The following is a 16,102-nucleotide window of genomic DNA, read 5'->3' on the forward strand; positions in this document are numbered from 1 at the left end:
AATGATCTTTAATATTCCAAATTTGAATTCATAATAATAGGTCTATCTTAAGAGCTCTACGTATCTATAGTATATATGTGCTAAGTAGTTATATGTGTGGCTTGTTCTACGTGCAGGTGTGTTTGTGTCACATAGCTTGTTGCCTCTTAGTTCTGTAAAACGCATTAAATACTTGAAATCACATTTTACGTCACAAGGGCAACGCGGTTAACTTACATCGTTATTTGCAACTCCCTGTCCTGTTTCTAAATGGACAGGCAGTTCGCTAACTCAAAGCAGAAGGCACTTATTTCACTTTCTCCTTCTGTATACTGAGAAAGTTATAATAAAATGGGTTTCCTCTGCTTACTGACCAGCACCGCATCGCAGTGATCCTCCCCTCCCCTCCCCTCCCCCCCGCCCAGACTCCGCGCTCTGACGTCAGTTCCGCCTCCAGGCCCCGCCCCCTCGCCCGGCGGCCCCTCAGCGGCCGGAAGCGGTGCCGGCGGCACAAGATGGCGGCGCAGCGGCGGGGCCGGGCGGGCGGTGTCGCGGCGGAGCGGCCGCTGGGGCGCTCGGACTCGGAGCTGCTGCTGCACCCGGAGCTGCTCTCGGAGGAGTTCCTGCTGCTCACCCTCGAGCAGGTGCGACCGCGCCTCGCCCGGCACCGGGGCGGCCCCGCAGAGGGGCACGGCCCTGCCCGGGGCCGGGGGGGGGAGGTCGGCCGCGGGGCCCCGGCGGTCGCCGTGCGCGAGGTTTTCTCCCAGGCCCTCTCTGCTCGCCGGTCTTTGTGCAGCCCTGCGCGGGTGCACCAGAAGCACTCGGGGAAGAAATAATTGGGAAATAATAATAAATAAAGGAATGCTATGATTCGGATGCTCATTTAAAAGAGGCGTGCAGCCTGAGAGCTGCCCCCCTTGTTTTCCTAGGGGCTGTGTCTGAACCTTGCTGCAGTGGTTGCTGAAGAACAATTTATCCAACTTTGCATGTCCGTGAGGCAGCATTTATATACAGTAAAGTTACCCGTGGAAAGTCGATCTCTTCTCTGTTAAGGCTGGTGCATGCGTGCTCGGTGAGCTAAAGGCAACACATCCTACACGATCAGCAGAGATAGCGTTTAACTGTGTGTTATTGAAAAATCTGAGTTTGAAAGTGACTTACAGCCGATTTTGAAGCTTCAGTTGATGTGGAGTACTTGCTGCTGCCTGATCTGCAAAATTAGGTGAATGAAACAATCATTTAAGGCTTCTACAGGAGCTTGCTCAACTTTGTGTGCTCTTGTTCACATAGTTTATGTGCACAATAGTGTACAGGTTTTGAGCCCATATCAGAAGTTATAAAGCATTGTCAAAACCAATAGCAGCAGACACTTGACCTGTTTTCAGTGACCTGTGTTTGCATGACGTTACCGTTTTTTTCTCTTAATAAATTTGATCGAAGGTACCAAAATTTGTTTTCACAACGGTGTGTATGATCAGAAAGAAAACTTGCGTGCTCTTATAACTGACAGTGACAAGAAGTCTCTCTTAGCAGCTTACATGTTGGGAACTGGTGCAGAAGCAGAGCTCCACATCTGGGAGTTTGAACTGCGTTATGTTCTAATTGCCTGGTTTTTGGAAGTATGAAAGAGAGCTCTGACTTTGTAGTCAGGGAGGCGTGTTAAAGAGTGCATGAAAACCTCGGTTAACAGCAGTGGTTCTATCGTAACTTAATTCTCTTGTGTAACTATTTTTATTGGGAAAAAAATTGCAGGATTTGCATAGCAGTGGACTGCGGGGGTTATCTGTGTGGGCAAAGGTGAGGAACTGCCCTGTGCTGGTCACAGCAAGGTTCAACTGTCTGACAATGATGAAAACAGCCCATCGCACACCAAAACTTCAGCCAATCAGAGGAACATGTGGTACTGCTCAAATCTGCTTTACAAAGAGTGGCAGCAGCAAGAGGCAGGAGGCACAGAGAGGCCGTGCAGGAGTAGACAGATGAGCAGATGTGAGGAGAATGGGGAAACGGGACTCATGAAAAATTGATGGTTTTGGGGGCGTGGCTGGTGATGGGCTCCAGCCTGTGGAGGGCTCTTGCTGGAGCAGGGAAGGCCTCATGGAGACTGTGGTCCATGGAGAAACCCATGCTGGAGCAGAAGAAAATGAGTAAGAATCAAGGAACAGAGGAAGAAGATGCGTAAGAAGTCAGAAATGGCAGAAAGAAACCATTAAACACATAGGGAGACGCCTCTTCTCATCCCTTCCTGGTCTCAACTTCTCTTGTTTCCAGTGTGGATTACTGTCATTCCCTCTCAGTTCCTTGCACGAGGAAGGAGAGCATTTCTTCACAGAGCTCCTCATGTGCCTTCTCCTCTGTGTCCTTTGGTGTCTCCTGCCCCTAGTGGCTTCTGCCCTTTGTTAAAGGTATTTCAGCAGCGGCGCCATGTCCTCCTCCGCTTGGTTGAAGCTTTGGTGTGCAGTGGGTTGTTTTCAGAGTTATCAGCTGTCACTGGCACAGGGCATTTCTTTGCCTCCCACAGGGGTCACCCCTGCAGCCCCCTCCACTGACACCCTGGCATTTATGCCCAATTCACTACTTCAGAATGGCTTTTGAAAAATGAAATTTTGCCACTGTTTGCGCTCTGAATTTGTCATAATAATAACTTTTTTTCTTCTGTCCCCCACAGAAGAATATCCTAGTCAAAAATGATGTAAAGATGGACAAAGATGGCCTCACTGATCTCTATATTCAACATGCCATTCCGTTGCCTCAGCGTGACTTACCCAAAAGTAGATGGGGGAAAATGATGGAAAAGAAAAGACAGCAAAATGAACTGAAAAGTGAAAATAAAAGGTAATTTCGCTTTCAACGGGATAGATCTGGAGAGTTTAGGAAAATGCAGTTAATTTGGTCTTATCTGACTACTAAAACTTGTACAAGTTTTGAACGTTGTTACAGTTTACCAAGAATGTTGTCGTCATCTGTGTCGTAAGTGTTGGATTCTCCTACTCCAATTGCAGGGAAAAAAGTATGATCTTTTTTTGTAATCTAAATGTTATTAGTGGTATCTAGTTTATAACACTTGTTTTTTTATTGCTGTTTCAAAATAGTGTATGAAGAAAAAAATTGTTATTAGTTTCACCTAATAGTTGTTAAATATTAATAATCATGTTTACAGTGTTTAAGACAAATACCAGCAGCATGTTGAACTATGCTTGCTCACTGAACAGGGTTGGTCTGCTGAGTCAGGAATGTATGCTGCAGCAGTTTTGTGTGTCCAGTTCAAAACTAATGCCTCCTTTCTGAAAGTGTTCTGCCTTGTGTTCAAAACCTTTACGTTTGGATTTGATCAGAAAGCAAAATCTTCTTCGGAAGTTTATTTATGTTTTCTTCCCCAAACCTCCTCCCTGCCCAAGACTTTAACTTTGATGTGCATGAGTGGCAAGTCTGATTTAGCTCCATCAGTAAATGCTAAAGGAAAGGTAGACAGAAATTCTCATTATGTTTTTTGCACTATTACAGCTTGCTAATTTCATAAGTCTGTTTTAGCCTTACTGAGGTTTCTAGCAAGGAAGAGCTAAACAAATTCTGGCAAGTTATTTTTTTATTATTTTTTTAAGCAGTGTCTAGAATACTGACTTGTCTTGTTATGTCTTTTTTTGCTTAAAGGGTCTGTTTGTAGGTAGGTCTGTTTGTGACTTGAAGATAAAAGCACGAGGCTACTGTTCAAATAATAAGACACTGTTGATGTGCTGAAGTAGGTGCAAAAGAATTTTTTATCAGAGAACTAAAGATAGCGGGGAGGATGTTTTTGAGAGAAGGCAGCTGTGTTAATTTTTAGATGGGAGAATGGCTTCATCCTTATATCATATGTAGAGTAAGTGTAGGAGCTGTTATTTTGGTACACTAAAACTCAGTAAGGGTCAAACCTATTTTTACTAGGGAAATGGTCAGTAAAAGTAAATATGTTTAATCTACCAGTCTGCTTTTCTTTAGCAATTGCTCTTAGCATTTAGCATCTAGCATGCCAGGCTTAGTTTTTGCTCTGGTGCTAGACGATTTTAAGGTTTTCTAGCAGTCACTATTTTTTGCTAGAATGAGATCTTCATACTTGACAACTATGCTGGCAAAGAGCTATCTAGAATAGTTAATCTTTTCTTGCTAGCACTACTGACACCAGAGAACTGGGAGCAGGTAATGGAATTTCAGCACATTCAGTAAGTAAAAGTTGCACAGAGAAAGCTTCAGTTACAGTATGGTCATGGGAAGAATCATGGAAGTTTGGTCATCTTTTTGGATGTTAAAACGGTATGTTTTTCCTCGTAGCTGTGTTGTCAGCTTCAGGAGAGTTGGTGTCATGCCGTTGTGAAGAGAAGGAAGTAGACCTTGACGTTCTTGTTTTTAAAAACAAAACCCCTGGCCATTATGAGGCTGTAAATTATGTGCAAGTCAGAGGTAAACTGACCTAAAAGTAAATTACTTACTCAAAGTCAGATAAGCTGATTGATCATTTGAATAACAGGAGCTGTCTGCTGCATTCCACTGTGGAAAGGCTCTGCTTTCCAAAGTGTGCTCGCAGTACTGTGGGGCTTGGAGACGATCAGCAGAGCTCGGTGTGTAGTTGCATACCTCTAATAGCTGCAGGTAGGAGGTAAAAACACATTAATAACTTCAATTGGAATTTAAAACTCAGTGTTGAGTACTGTGTTTAGTCTTACTGCTGGTGATTGCTGGCATGTCCTAAAAGATTTGCTGTGTATCAGCTGAGTTGCAGTGTCATGTTATACCTCAATAATACAATGAAATATCTGAGGTCATAGGTGATAGCTGAACATCTTGTTTCTGAATTTTGAGTGTGCAGACAATCATAAGAACAAATGTACTGTATCCAACTTCAAACATTTTAATTAACAGTTATTTTGTAGAAACATCTGTAAGATCATCTTGACTTCTGGAAGGAGGAGGATGGTTTGAATCTCAAAATGTATGTGTAGTTTCTGAAGTGCTATGGAGTCTGAAGAATCTCATCCACAAACTCATTCTCTGGGAGCTCTGTGGATGTGGCCTTGGTAGAGCTGATAATTTTTTCACTTGATAATTTTAAGTCACTTGACAGGCCACTTCAGCATCCTCTGAGAACTGCTAATGCACTGAAAATACTGAGTTCAGCATATAATGTAGCACTCGTGACCAGTTTCTTAAAACATTAGCAGAAGAGGTGATCACCTGCCTGTTTTGGTAGCAGGGTAATCAGGAGTCAGGACCTTAAACCTACACTTCTCACTGGTTTTAGGGTGTTACATTAAGTACCAGGCTAGGCTAGACAAGGAACCTTTTTTGTTCAACTGTCCTTATGGTCGGGACGTGCTCCAGAAGCCATCCTGACTGCATGAGTGAACTGAATAATCATGTGAAAGAGCAGAAACCCTGCTTGCTTGTGTAGAGTTGTTGGTTCCTCTAGCAAACCTTGAGTTCTTCACCATACACTACATAATAAACATCAGGATTAGAGCATGCCCACCATTCAGCCCGGCTTACAGTGTGGTTTGAGCACTTCCCTGGAATTTAGGAGATGTGCATTAAAATTTAGGTTTCACAGAGTGTCTTGTGGAGAGGAACACGATCTCAAAATGTTTCTTTTCAGCTGTTAGCGAGCTTCAATATCCTCCCTCAGAAGAATGCTGGCTAATGTGAGTCCTGCTCTGCGGCTTTTAAGCTTTCTCTACTTCGTGTAAAGAAAATGAATGTCACACCTCAGGTTCTGTGGTCTTCTGTAAGCCACCTATCTAAAAATTAGATGTTGTGACAATTCTTGATGGTACGGTGTCCAGTTTTATTTTGGAACTTGTCCAAAGTGTTTCTCTGGGAGTGTTACCTGTATTGTAGCATGTGGAAACCTGTACAAGTGCTACAACTCTAAAATTCAGTTTAGCATAGATAACAATCCAGGTAGAATCGTAGTTAGTTCTTGAATTACTAATCTTAAAGCTTAAATTAAAAAAAAAAAATTAGAAAAAACACTTTAAATTAAGGAAGGTGACTGAAAAAGGTTTAAAATCCCTTCTTTCACATAATTTGTAAACTAGCTTTCCAGAAAGGCTGCTGGGGAATATTTTTTGTTGTTGTTGTTTTTTTCCAGAGTGTTAAATAATTATTAGACGAAGCCAAAGTGAGCAAAGAGTATCATGCTTTATTTTTGAGGCATGTATCAGCTTTTTAGGCTTTTCAAGTGAAATTGTACTCCTTAATGTAATGGATGTGTTAAATACTGCTGTTGTTTCAGTGAAACCCTATCTACTGTCTGGTTGAACACTCCTTGGAAGTGAGTCATGTTTTGTAGAAGCTCTTCTAGAAACCACAGTTACTGTACATGTAACCCAAAGAGCTGTCTGATCTCTTGACAAATGTACCAAATGAAAATAAGGTCTCTGTGTCTATCAGTTCTGGGAACCTGATGAATAGAAAAAGAGGAGGCTTGTGTGACGTGTATTGTTGTGAACAGATAGTAGTGTAGAAGCAAATCTGAAGAAGAGCTGAACTTTCTCGTGCTCTGTGAGCCCCTAAACTGTTACTTCTTAAATTCCAGAAATCCCTGGTCTTGACAGAAATTGTACATGAGATGTATCATTTCTTATTTTAATGTGTGAAGTTTTCAGCGGCTACTAATCTAATGTTTCAAATCAAACAACTGAAATCTCTATTTGTGGCTTCTTTTAAAGTCTGTAGATATATCTAACATCAGTATTGTCAAATTAATGAATGTATTTCTTTGTTGAAAATGCTATAGTTCAACTTCTATTCCCGTTTTATGCAAGATGGCTAAACAGTAAGTGCGTACTGAAAAATGTAATTTCTAAACAGGAATAATATGACTTAATGGTGGTTTGATTTTTTATTTGTTAAATCTGCACAGTTTATCTTTGCCATTCTTAAGCAACACATTTTTAAAACTTTATTTATTTAGAGTAAGCTATGATAACTGTGTTCTATTTTTTTTTTTTTTGCCAGTCAGGATGTTTTCTGATACTGGTCTTTTAATACTAGCTTGATAGTATTCTTTTTTTCATAAATCAGTTGTTACTAAATTGGCCAGCTCTGACTAGACACAAAGGCACAAACTATTCAAAAGGCATTAAATCTGCTTAGGGTTCCTGCTCAACGGCTTATTTCAAAACCAAGTATGCATTCTTTTTTGCTTAACATTTTCATTATGAAAAATGTTATCTCACAGTTTCTCTAGGATATCTTACTACAATTTTGAATAAGTACGGAATTGAGGAGATTTAGAAGCATCGGAATATTAGATCCTGTTCTTGTAAGGTGGCTCATGCTTTCTCAAATACTTTTGAAATACTTAACAACTATTATGTCTTTTGCTATTGAGGAAGAACTACAGTGGTATAAGTGTACAATCTTAGAATGTTCCTCACATAACCCTCTGTGTTGACCTCCTACGTGCCCCATACTTCCCCCTCTCTCCCCTTCATATTTTGGGAGCAATTCCTGTTGCTTAAATTTGGGGCAGCTAAGAGTTTAAGGTCAGTATTTTGGGATGTATTTTTACTTTAGGCAAGATTAAATTCATTTTTGCTGCTCATGTCTTGGATATGGTATTTTTGTGTCATCTGGCTTGTGTTTCTGATCGTTTTACAATTTGTATTTTCAGTGTTACAGCGGTGGAAGGATTGAGGAAACGGCCTTTGATTGTATTTGATGGCAGTTCAACCAGCACAAGCATAAAAGTGAAGAAGACAGAGAATGGAGCTACTGATCGCCTAAAACCTCCCCCAGCTGGAAGCACCACCAATACTGTTAGGAGATTATCAGCTTCTTCAAATGCCTCATCATACATTTCAGCCTCCAGTTTATCAGAGGACGCTAAGCTGGAAGTGAGGAATAGTGAGGCTAAGCAGAACAATATTTCAAAGACTAATAGCAGTGTATTGGCTAGTCTGAAGGCGTACCCTTTGACTCCAGTAGCAGGAACTACTGTTGTGAAGTTAAAGAGATCTGTTCCAAAAGAAGACTCTGAGTTGCCGGTATGTATGTCTTGTTTCACAGTTTATTTTTATTGAAACTCGAAAGAGCCAAAGGTAGACCCTGGTAAGAATCTCCAGGATTATTTTATGTTGGAGTAATAGTACAGCATTTAGAAACAGGGAGTAGCTGGTTTGGGAAAGTCTAGGAGGAAAGAAAAAAAAGCAGTACTTTATATTTGTTTGTGGGAAGTTTCTGTGTTAGAGGCAGCTCTGTAGAAAACAAGCATGTAATTGTAAAATGAGTAAGTAGGTAATATGTAAGGTGGTGCTGGTAGCAGAATCAACCAAAGCAAACAAAAATAACCCTACTTGTAGGTCTGAGAGAGAGGACAGGTATTATAGAACAAGAGCAGCCTGGTCTGTTTTGTAGTAGGGAAGAAAAAAGCGGAATGATAACATTTGTAACAATCACACTTGAATGATTAAGACAAGCTTTCATTTGTCAAAGTGAAGGAGGAGATGTTGAAGGAACTGAAGTGAGATGCTGCAAGCTGTAGCATGTGTCCTTAAAGGAAGAAGGCCATCTGTTTTAAATCTCACATAGGAATTGGCAAGCTAGAGGTAGGAATTGGATGAGAAAATCTGGAGAGCTGCCTAGATTGTGGGTCTGAATGAGAACAACAACAAACCATGCTAGCTGGAGTGAGAGGACAAAGGCCGAGTGCTCATTTTGAGCCATGCTGATCTTGCTCAGGTACCTGGGTTTCTATAAGATGAGGAGGAGGTTGTGCTGAGATCTTGAACAGAAGGGTGCTGTTCTCAAGTAGAAAACTGATCACTGAGTTGTTAATCATAATGCTAAATAGTGACCTCTTGTCTGTACGTTAGATTCAGCTGCAAACGAATTCTAGGTAGAGAAGAGATCTATGTTATGGATAAGGCAGAAGGAGACTGATAAGCTGAAGAGATGAGAGAAGAACTAAGGATATGTGGCTTCAGAAGGGTGGACCTTTGAAAGTGGAAGTAATGGTGCTGAACACAGCTGCAAGTTGAGGAGAAAGATGCAGTCATAGTTCTGAATGTTGGTGAAGGTGCGGTTAGTCTTAAGTGTTTGCCATTGAGCAAGGAGCAGAGCCCAGTAATGGGCCAGCTGCAAGGTAGGGATAACTCTTACATTAGTGTTGTATTCTTTCATAATACAAATGTATTAAATAAATGCAGAGGCTCTTTTACGTTTCCACTGAAAGACAGGAATACTTGGAACAAGTCCAGGCTTCAAAGGAGGAATAGAGGTATATGATCTTGAATGAACTGCAGAGGGAGCTTTAGAAATGCAGCATGCAGTTACACTGTTACATTGACTGAAGTTCTCTCAGGACTCCACACCTTATTTCTGTTTCCTCAGTATTGCCTCGTAATTTTTTTGTTCATCCTTTTTTCTTCCTTTCATTTTTTTTCCTCCCTTTGCTGTTTTTCTTTCTTTGCTTTTCCCTTCTCTTTTTTTTTCTTTGTAATTCTTACATGAAGGATTGCAGGTAATATCCTTACTGCATAGTTTGGTAGGTTCCATATAAGTTCTGTTAAACACAAGCGTCTAAACGTATCACTGGTCTGAAAGACCGTTTTAACAACTTTTACAAGCAATATAGCTGTGGCACTGAATCAATTTTATGCTGGAGAGGTGTTTCCTACTACCAATATCACTAACTTATTTTATAATTTAGAACTTCTCTGTTGGTCAGATCTGAACCTACAGAGCTTTTGAAACTTGCTTGGTATACACCTCACATCTTTTTTCTGTTTTACTTGAATGTTTCATAGACATAATGATGAACACTTAAGTGACACTATATTACTGACACTTGGAAGCCACGGCTTCTGATACTTGACTTTCTGTCTTAGCCACAGTTTGTTGTCCAGTTTAGTACAGGTAGGTTCAGTCATATGCCTTGGTTAATGTGGGTCAAAAAAGTTTGAAGTTAGGCAAGTATGGCCTAATGGCTTTTGCTGTACTGTCTGAAATTACAGAACGTGGTATTGAATAGTAATACAGACAGGAGGAAGCAGTACACTTGGTTGATGGTTGAATCATAGAGTCATAGAATCATTAAGGTTGGAAGAGCCCTCCAAGATCATCTGGTCCAACCATCCCCCTACCACCAACGTCACCCACTAAACCATGTCCCTAAGCACCACGTCCAACCTCTCCTTGAACACCCCCAGGGACAGTGACTCCACCACCTCCCTGGGCAACTCGTCCCAATGCCTGTAGCCTATGAAGCCTGGTGTATTTATAGTATAGTGATAGTAATGACGATTGCCTTTTCAAGAAAGTGGTTGGGTTTTGACTTCCAAGAAAAACTGAAATTCTCGTGCAGAATAGCACAGAATTATCCTTCTGATTAATTTGCTACAACCTCTCAGTGGTTGAGGCCCACAGGATTGCTGTAAGCTAACTCTTCAGCTCTGAAGGAGAAGAGAGATCTCCAGATCATGCCAAAACTAGCATGTTCAAAATGTTCTGGAAGAGTCACGTACCTATATTTACTATGTGTGAACTATTAAAGCCCTAATTTCTCAGATTTTTTCCTTATTTTAGATGAAGAAACGTATTTATTTTACCACTTCAATCTCCCATTGCTTTTCTTTAGGCTTGCTTAATGTTTTCTGGCTTCTTAGAGGGGAGGAGCAGGGATTGAAAAATGAGTTTATCTGAGGCTTCAGCAGTTATTTTACATTTTTATATAGGTCATTACAAAGGGAGACCTACTTTTCCTTTTTTACTAACATTTTCTGTTTGACAACAGTGAATTGATTTTCTGGTTCTGTTGACTGTTTTCTTTACACAACCCTGTTGTAGAAAGTATTTTAAGAAGACAATTTGAAATAACTTAAAAAGTGTGTTTTGAAGCTTTAATGTGTACCATGTTATGTGTAATGTGTTATACTTTTGTCTAACTCATTTAAGGATTAAGGAAAAGCAAAAGATGTGTGAGATTTGCATGTAGTTAAATTCATTGGCTTTATTTCCTTCTTCTCTGTCTCTGTGATATTCAACTTCCTCCACAAGATGGCAATAGAAAGCTGCATAGTAGCTGAGTACAGCAATAGTTAGCACTAGGTTTGAACATTTCAAGTTAATTACTAATATCAGCTTGGTGCAATATATCTAAAAATACTTGTATATTTTCTTCTGTTGCAGAATGACCTAAAGCCTACGGAAGCAAAAAAGAAAATCCAGCATGTTACATGGCCATGAAGTAGCTATGGTGCTCAAAACATATATGTTACTTCCATGTTTTCGAACAGATAAGTCGTATTTGAACAGTTTAGGTACTCTTCTTTTTAAACCTTACAGGGATTCAGATTGCTGTGAAGTTTTAACGAGTTTAAAGGTTCCCTGTTGTAAATCTGGAGTCATTATCACCAGTCACCTTAAGAGTGTCTACTGTTGTACACCAAGCAGTTTATTCCCTCTTTAAAAGGTGGTAATATTATGTTACACTAAACCCTCCACTTTTAGTTTACAAGACTATTATAGTTCATCTCCTGTGTGTCCTTACGAATCACATGCATAAGTATTCTTGATTTGTTTTCAGTAAGATTCAGTTCTGTTCCACTTCTGGTTAAATAGCTAAAATAGTTATTGATATTCAGAGTGATCCCAGGAGCCTACTTGGCTCTAAAAAGATGACTAATTTAGATGAGAAAACTGACCTTTCTGCTGATAAGTTATTCTGAGGCACTTTTTTTTTTCTTTTTTGTTGCACAGAACAAGAGTGTAGAATTTACGGGGCAGGTTAAGTTGGTAATAAGAGATGAACTATTTAACAGCATTACTTCAAATTGAAGTTTCTCTTATTGACTTATGAAATAAGAAATGCACAGACGGAAGTACGTTATTAGGCTGTCTGATACGAATCTTTGAGAGGAAGTAGTGAATGGATTAGTGCCATGTTCTCTAATACGCACAGGCATATTTTATACACATGTAAGTGTAAAAATGTGCCGATATAGCAAATTTGCTTGTTTTCCTGGTTATAATCATGCTCATAAAATATGGGGAAAACCTGTGGAATGCAGACCAGTGCTTTCTCAACTTACAAACAGTTGGAGAGGGAAAGGGTCAGGAAGACAAAGTACCACCTTGAGAGCATTAGTGTATGTAGTTGCACTCGTAAGAAATACATATTTTATTCTCTTCCCTTATGATCATTTAAGGTGGATGTTGGTTTTCTGTGAAACTTGAGGTTTCATCTGGATTATTGGTAGTGCCTTATAAGGCAGGCATCCAGTTAAGTTGATGGCAACTTTTTTATTAAATCTCAGTGGCTCAGGATGAAGCCTGATCCATTTTAGATATGAATGGTAAAAAACAATAATACTTCCAGACTTAGTAAAACAAAAACAAAAATCTACTTCTGAATCCACTTAGTTAACTGACTAAAAGAAGCTGTCAGTAGTGATCTGAAGGCTTGTTTACATTTTTTTAATTGGTTAATATTGAAACCAAAAATTGTAGCTTAATTCATTACTGACAGTTGTCCATTCACTGTTGTGACATAAAAGGCACTTCTTGAATGCTGTAAAATGGTAAGAATGTGTGTTTTGAAATATGGTGTGCTGTTTCCCTTTTACTAAACACTTGTGCAGTTTTTGTACTTGAGTACAGCAAACTTTAACGTAATGTACATTTTGTATGTAAAGAGTTGTCTTTTAAGTAGCCTTATCCTATTTAAATAAATTCAATTAAAAGCAAACCAAGTAGTTCCGACTTGTTTTTATGATGTAATTAGACCAGTCCATTTTATGCAGTTATATTTCAGTGGAATTCAAGTGACTAGAACTTAAGAAATACTTACAGGGTAGAAGGCTCTGTGGCTACTTCGGAGTTTTAGCAGCAGTTGGTACCGTGTGAAGTGCTGCTCCTTGCACTAGTGTAACCAGTAGGAGTTCTGTTTTGTGGGTGGCTTCTTGGCAGTGGTTTAGAGCCGAGGTTTTATTTTATTGTAGGTCCAGTTGCTGGAAGAGTGTGTGTGTGTTGGTATTGTTAAGGAGTGCTGTGCAGAGTTGTACTGGAATGACAGCCTGATGCTGCTGTTGTGTGGTAGGAGTCTTGTTTTAAGGCCGATACGCTTTCCAGCTTTGCCATATTTCACCTACCTTTCCCCAAAGCTGGGACCATTCTACTTTCTGCTGTAACCTTTATTGTAGGGTGCAAGCCATGCTCTTCTTACTACCCTATGCTGCTCCTTTAGATAGCAGCAGTATTTCTCTCAGCAAAGTACACAAGCAGAGCTGCAGTGTGCTGGAAGACTGGCAGAACCCCAGAGGAGGCTAACTGAGGTGGGCGCTCTCCGGCTTTGGGAGGTGTGGATGTCGGAGGGTTTTTATGGATGTTTTTATGGACTGCAGCCTTCATTCACAGAATGAAGTCACTGCAGGATAGATTTTAATTATCTAGTGGGATCAGATTAGCAGGGTGTGCACTTCAGAAATATCAGACAGCCAAGTTCTTCCAACTGTACAGTAAAACAAGTGTGATCCAATGCAATTATGTAGTTTGCTGAAGTAATGAGAGAGGAAAGACCTGTGACTACTGTACCCTTGGTACTAAAAAAGGACGAATTTGAGAATGGTGGCATGAACTAGGAGCAAACTTACCTTCCCCAGTTACACACAGAGCAAGTACACTCCTAATTCTGCATTTCACGTTTGAAGATCACTGAATGACAGAATGGTTCGGGTTGGAAGGGACCTTAAAGCCCACCCAGTTAACCCGCCTGCCATGGGCAGGGACACCTCCCACCAGACCAGGCTGCCCAAAGCCCCATCCAGCCTGGCCTTGAACACCTCCAGGGATGGGGCATCCACAGCTTCTCTGGGCAACCTGTGCCAGCGCCTCACCACCCTCACAGTAAAGAAAGATTCCCATTGGAAAAGTGATGTTACTTTCCTCCTCTTCCATGATACAAGCAAATTCCATGGGGAAGGTTTACTGGGTTTGTGCATTGCATAACATGGCCACATTGTGTTTTGGGAAGATGGTTATCATCCCGTGGATTGTGTCATCTCAGTTTTATTGCCTTTGTAGCAAACATGTAGCAGAAATGATGCTAGAGAGAAGGGTATTACAAATTGCAATACATAATAAAATTAAAGCATGCCCCAGTCAGAAGCTAAACTTCTGACTTTTTGCAAAGATAAATGTTATTTGAATTTTTTTTAAGCGTGGTTGCTGGAAAGAATACTTTGGTTTTGAGTTCAGAGCCTTGAACACACTTTTATCAGCTGCAATCAAATCGGTATTTTCGCATAGTTTGGTTTTGCTGATAACTTTCCCCGTGACTGCAGTTAGTAGAAGACTGCTGTATCAGCAGGGCTTGTACAGGGATTGTTTAAACTCCACGATTTCATAGTGACTTGGGCATGCAAAAAGGATTGTGTCTGTGTGGCTCTTCCATTCTGTTTCTTAAGACTGTGAAAGCGTTTTATTTGTAAATATCTGTTGTGTAAATGCAGTTAAACCACGATAACAATTTTGTTTTAAATGACTTTATTTTGAAAAATACAATGTGCAGTGTAATGTTGACTAAATGTAATACTGACACTGTCAATCAGAGCTTGTACTTCACACGATGATCAGCTAGTCATGCAATAAAATATGTATGTTATGAAGCACTCCCACTTCAACTGTTTTATCGTTATCTCTTTATGACATTGCACAAATCCTTGTACATTAACACACCCTCTACGCCTGTAGTCTTCCTACATACTTGACAGCACACACTAGTCACATAGCTCAAGAACACTGAGGTGAGACCACAGCCTTATTGAAATTGGGTGGTGTTTGCCATTAATTTCAGCAGGCTGGGGGCTTCACCCTGAATACCCATCTATGAATTTATTGCGTGTGGCCATTGTAATCACTGAACTGTATCACTTGCTCGTAACTTAACTCAGATGCTTAAACTGGAATATTTAATGGGAAAAAAAAAAGTGTATTATGTCAGTAACACCCAAATGGTTTTATATCTCAGGTTTTGCATTAGTTTTAGTTAGCTACAGAAATCTTAAACACCGTCACTGCTACTACAGATTCTGAAGTTGTTTTCCCTCTGTACTTGGAGAGTTTGAATAGGAAGGTTAAGTGATGTTAATAGTATAGCGCAACACGGAAGGGCAAAGCTAGTTCCAAACATCTGTGTGTTTCAGGCTATAAATTGCAAGCGCGGCTTTCTGCCTCTTTTCCCTGCCTCTTATTTTGAGCTTTAAATATCCTTTCCACATTCAGGGCAAAGGATGTCATCCCTTTCTGTTAGGAAGCCGCGGCCCACTAACGAGAGAGAACACTTCTTACAGTTAAAGCAATCATTATGCCACTGCCGCTCTTCAAACGAGATGTACTTGGTTCCTCCGAGACCTGTTGGGAAACCAAAAGCATTCTGTTACAGGGGAAGAATAGCGCATTAGCCATTAAGTGATGCTATTTCAGACTCCACTTCTGGGTAGCTGTGGACATCTGACATATAGGAGTGAAAAATGCCATTATGCTGAACCTATTTCTGTTTGTTGCTGTGCTAATTTTGTCACCCTTGCTCTGGAACAAGTAGGATTTTCATCCTTAAGCAGTTCTGTTGCTTTCAGCTGAGTTAGTGAGCTAGACTGTTGGTGTGGTTATGGATGGTGGCAGAAATGAACTTTCAAGGGATAGCTTAGCCCTTAGCTGACAGCAGGATGGCACTACAATGCACAGCAAAAGAAAAGCAACTGCATCTGAACTACAGAAGTCTGGTGGTTATTTACACAACATTTGTGATGTCTGGGTAAGTTAATCTTGTTTTGTGAAAATGCATTAAGTTCTTTAGAAAATAAGTCTTGATAGGCTATGTAATCAGTTGATACACAGATTTCAGGGAGGGTGCCTCAAGAAAAGAAGGTTAGCAAATGACAAAAAACAGTCAAGTGTGAGGCTGTGGAGGTTGTCATAGGGAGTATAGAAGTTGTACAGAAAAAAAAGATAAAATGGGCGAATGTCTCTTGTAGTAGTAATTATTGCTTAACCTTAAAAATGATAAGCAATTTGAATATGATGCAGAGGAACTGACTAGCTGAAAGTCAATGAAAGGACTTACTTGGGCATATCTCATACTTGAGAGGGT

The 16,102-nt window shown here is 40.3% G+C and overlaps 2 protein-coding genes across 7 annotated transcripts in view; one reads left to right on the forward strand and one right to left on the reverse strand.

Moving 5' to 3' along the window:
* The first annotated feature begins 447 nt into the window (after positions 1 to 447).
* LOC310890234 (ashwin) lies at positions 448 to 12,700 on the forward strand. Of its 2 annotated transcripts, none has more exons than XM_083819006.1 (4): positions 448 to 623; positions 2,648 to 2,814; positions 7,628 to 8,000; positions 8,829 to 11,200. In XM_083819006.1, the coding sequence occupies exons 1-4, from the start codon at positions 495 to 497 to the stop codon at positions 8,853 to 8,855; spliced, it is 696 nt and encodes a 231-aa protein (XP_083675132.1). In that variant the 5' UTR covers positions 448 to 494; the 3' UTR covers positions 8,856 to 11,200. The 2 variants fall into 2 exon arrangements, with proteins under 2 accessions (XP_083675132.1, XP_083675131.1); XM_083819005.1 differs by having other exon boundaries at positions 450 to 623; positions 11,143 to 12,700.
* Positions 12,701 to 14,479: 1,779 nt separating this feature from the next.
* The window catches only part of FHL2 (four and a half LIM domains 2), a 41,930-nt gene continuing 40,307 nt past the window's right edge, over positions 14,480 to 16,102 (reverse strand). For all 5 annotated transcript variants that reach the window (XM_083818967.1, XM_083818969.1, XM_083818968.1 and 2 more), the window contains one exon: positions 14,480 to 15,363. In XM_083818967.1, the coding sequence (XP_083675093.1) occupies positions 15,212 to 15,363 (152 nt within the window). In that variant the 3' untranslated portion in view covers positions 14,480 to 15,211. The remainder of the gene's footprint in view (positions 15,364 to 16,102) is intronic.

This window comes from Anser anser (assembly GCF_964211835.1).
Source record: "Anser anser genome assembly, chromosome: 1".
NCBI classification, from domain to species: Eukaryota; Metazoa; Chordata; class Aves; order Anseriformes; family Anatidae; genus Anser; species Anser anser.

Excerpts from the sequence above, each read along its gene's own strand:
- LOC310890234 (XM_083819005.1), top strand. The coding sequence starts at position 495 with ATGGCGGCGCAGCGGCGGGGCCGGGCGGGCGGTGTCGCGGCGGAGCGG. Across the intron at positions 624-2,647 it reads TGCTGCTCACCCTCGAGCAG|AAGAATATCCTAGTCAAAAA; the intron begins GTGCGACCGCGC and ends TGTCCCCCACAG. Across the intron at positions 8,001-11,142 it reads AAGAAGACTCTGAGTTGCCG|AATGACCTAAAGCCTACGGA; the intron begins GTATGTATGTCT and ends CTTCTGTTGCAG.